We start from the raw sequence: 1,633 nt of genomic DNA on the forward strand, positions 1-1,633 counted from the left end.
GACTACATTAACCACAGCCAACAAGCCTAAGCCCTAACCTATGGAGTTTGAACAGACTTACTAACTAGAAATATTCATATCATTTAGACTCCTAACTTTGCCCTCAGTCACTGGCATCCAAAACTCTCCTGTGGTTATTAAATTTGTTAACTCAGGGGACCTTGATGAAAATCCTGGCAACATCATTGCAGAATCTCTTCACAGTCGTCTCTGAGTCTTCACATTAAGCACACATTCTGCCTGGCCAAAAGTGCTGCCACCAGGAGGATGGGCAATCACACCACAGTGACCACATTCCTTCTGTGGGGATTTTCCAGTTTCCCAGAACTAAAGGATCTACTCTTTGTTGTGATTCTCCTCTCCCATGTGACCATCCTCCTAGCAAATGCATTGATCATGTCAGCCATCAAGCTCAACCACAACCTTCACACTCCCATGTACTTTTTTCTCTTTGCTCTGTCCTTTTCAGAAACCTGCACCACCATGGTGATCCTACCCCGAATGTTAGTGGACTTGCAATCGGAGAGCAAGGCCATTTCTCTCCCTGAGTGTGCCACACAGATGTTTTTCTTCTTTGGGTTGGGAGGCAACAACTGCTTCATCTTGTCTGCCATGTCCTATGACCGTTACACCGCCATCCACAACCCCCTACATTATCCAATCCTGATGACTCAAAAGATCTGCTTCCAGCTCATCATGGCCTCTGGGGTGGTTGGCTTCACAGTTTCTCTGTGCATTGTCATCATAATATTCAACTTGTCTTTTTGTAACTCCAACATCATTCAGCACTTTTTTTGTGATATCGAGCCTGTGGTCTCCCTTGCCTGTAATTACACATTTTATCAAAAAGTGATTCTCCTTGCATTCACTGCCTTTGTGCTGGTGGGCAGCTTTATTTTGATCATGGTTTCTTATGTTTTCATCGTGACAATAGTTGTGAAGATGCCCTTCGCCAGGGGGAGATATAAGACCTTTTCAACTTGCTCCTCCCACTTCACTGTGGTGTTCATACACTATGGGTTTGCTTGTTTTGTCTATTTGAGACCCAAGAACAGTGACTCTTTCAGGGATGACACACTATTGGCAATGACATACACCATTCTGACACCTCTGCTCAACCCCATCATTTACAGTCTAAGGAACAAAGACATGCAGACAGCCCTGAGAAAAGACCTAGGCAACATAATCAAGTTTTTTCCTAAAATGATGAATAAAAGATCCTAAAAGACTGAAGTGTATATGATCTTATGGGGAAAATGGGATAAGATAGTCATCCATCTGACTACAGAGCAAGGCCAGTTCAGGAACCCTCTCCACTATTGTTTAGGGTCTTAGCTGGGGTCATCCTGTATATTTCTGGGAATTTACCTAGTGCCAGGTTTCTTGATAGTCCCATATGGCTCCCTCAATTAAGATATCTCTTTCCTTGTTCTCTGTCTCTGTCCTTCCCCCATGCTAACTATCCCATTCCCTCAAGTTCTCCTCCCTCCTTCCTTGCAAGGTTCAGGAAACTTCCAGGACTTCCAGAACCTGTATATTGGCAGGGTCCAGTGCTCCATAGAACTACAGAGCTTGGATAATTGAAAACAAGATTTTCCTGGGGTGCTAGCATGGTAGAATCCAGGGTGCCAGA

The 1,633-nt window shown here is 44.2% G+C and overlaps 1 protein-coding gene across 1 annotated transcript; it reads left to right on the top strand.

Moving 5' to 3' along the window:
- The first annotated feature begins 267 nt into the window (after window positions 1-267).
- Window positions 268-1,224, top strand: LOC119806816 (olfactory receptor 10T2-like). The gene has a single exon (XM_038318856.1). It carries the CDS (start codon window positions 268-270, stop codon window positions 1,222-1,224), a length of 957 nt encoding a protein of 318 aa, XP_038174784.1.
- Window positions 1,225-1,633: the final 409 nt, after the last annotated feature.

Source organism: Arvicola amphibius, chromosome 1 (assembly GCF_903992535.2).
Source record: "Arvicola amphibius chromosome 1, mArvAmp1.2, whole genome shotgun sequence".
Taxonomy (NCBI): domain Eukaryota; kingdom Metazoa; phylum Chordata; class Mammalia; order Rodentia; family Cricetidae; genus Arvicola; species Arvicola amphibius.